General features: G+C 41.5%; 1 protein-coding gene across 2 annotated transcripts in view; it reads right to left on the bottom strand.

The window, feature by feature from the left end:
- The window catches only part of LOC107687125 (cytosolic sulfotransferase 3), a 10,718-nt gene that overhangs the window by 3,142 nt on the left and 5,798 nt on the right, over nucleotides 1-1,778 (bottom strand). Inside the window, exon 3 of one of the 2 annotated variants that reach the window (XM_016484343.1) lies at nucleotides 227-355. The exons of the other annotated variant lie outside the window; for it this stretch is intronic. Within the exon in view, the coding sequence (XP_016339829.1) occupies nucleotides 227-355 (129 nt within the window). The remainder of the gene's footprint in view (nucleotides 1-226; nucleotides 356-1,778) is intronic. 2 annotated transcript variants of the gene reach the window in all.

Here is a 1,778-nt window from a genome sequence, read left to right as displayed (position 1 = left end):
ATATTTATTTATATATTTTATTTTTCTATATTTTCATGGAACACAGTTATCAAATATCAAATAATTTGACTCATTGGTATGATGTACATGTATATTAGATAAAAAAACATCTTGGCATGGCTCATTTGCTACAACAACAAACAAACGAACTGGATAATGAACATAAAATGCTAAGACAGTGAAAAAAGTGAAGATGTGAAACTCTTATTATACTGTGGTCTCTGACCTGATGGTATCACTTTAAAATATGACTCCAGGAATGGCACTCTCATATAGATAGGCTGGGAAGTCTGACGCTCTGGAGCATCGTTACCAAAGTACAGAAGGTCTAGAATATATGACACCCAGGTGGTACCTAGAATGAATGAAGAATGGAGTGTAGGAATTATTGCATGATGCAAAACCCTCTATTAGTAAAACAACAACCACCAGAAAACATGAAAAAATGATGCTTACAACTATATAAAGTGATGATCAGTATTAAAGTATTACACGATTTCTGGATGGCTTTTGCTTTACTGCATGTATCTGAAATCTACTGGAACTGTCTAGATCTATAGGTTTTAGAACAATTTCATTTTTTGAATCATTTACACACAATACACAATTTTGTTACATAAATGTAAAACTGTGACAATTAATTTGGCATTGACTGTGTCTAAAATCAGCCTCAATACCCCTAAAATAGTGCACTACTTGAGGGGACAGACATTTGTAGTGGTGTCCGAAATCATAGTGGACATTATCAAGAGCACTTATTTGATCCCATAATGCATCGCAATAATGAGCGATGTACACTCAGTGGCTAGAAAATACCCATAATGCACTGTGAGGGTCATGCTAAAGGAATTCCCACATCTCACCAGAAGATGGTGCCTGCAGATGAACCATCCATTCATCCATTTTCCAAACTGGAGCTGCCAGTCTGCTAAGTTTCAAACAATTATAAAGCAGCAAGCTCAAAAGCGACAACAGACGACAACGAGGTTAAAGGGGTCATATGATGCGATTTAAATTTTTCCGTTCTCTTTGGGGTGCTACAAGCTCTTGGTGCATAAAGAAGATCTGTAAAGTTGCAAACACTAAAGTCTCAAATCTAAAGAGATATTCTTTATAAAAGTTAAGAGTCAACCACGCCTACCTAAAACGGCTCGTTCTAACACGCCCCCACATGTCTATGTCACGATGTGGGAAGATTTGCATAACGCCGCCCAAATGTTCACGCAAAGAAAGAAGGCGTAACTTTTATTCTCGCTGTAGTATTGTTGCTGCCGCCGCCGCCATGTCGTGAAGGCGCTGTGTGTTTCGTTGTGAAAGCGAAACTACTTTGTTTGGTCTTCCAAAAGAGGACAAATCCGCTTCGTCATACCTGGAGCTGATCCATGCTGGTCGCTGAGGAAATACATCAACTTCACGCTGTGGATCGCCAGATCTGCTTTCACCGTGGAGGAAGCGGAGTCCAGCCCGGGGTCATCACATGTGGTTGCTGCAAACCCGCCGGATGCTCCTTCGTCGAATCCGCCGGCCGCCGCTCACTCAAGTCGGCCTCCGCATTCTCTAGGCCACGGCTCTCTAGGCCTCCGGCCTCCGCTCACTCAAGGCCGCCGTGTGTGACGCTGTTTCGTTCTGAAAGCGAAACTACTTTGTTTGGCCTTCCAAAAATGGACACGACTAGAAATCAGTGGTTAAGTTGTATTTACAACACTGTTCCAGAACAGTTCAACCCAAATATTCAGATGTGTTTATGGAGGACTGTTTCCTGATCCTGGAAGAGTAGA

The sequence above is a fragment of the Sinocyclocheilus anshuiensis genome, unplaced genomic scaffold (assembly GCF_001515605.1).
Source record: "Sinocyclocheilus anshuiensis isolate Anshui unplaced genomic scaffold, SAMN03320099.WGS_v1.1 scaffold1203, whole genome shotgun sequence".
NCBI lineage: Eukaryota > Metazoa > Chordata > Actinopteri > Cypriniformes > Cyprinidae > Sinocyclocheilus > Sinocyclocheilus anshuiensis.
Note: the sequence above shows the minus strand (reverse complement) of the source record. Positions and strands in the feature narration are given on the sequence as shown.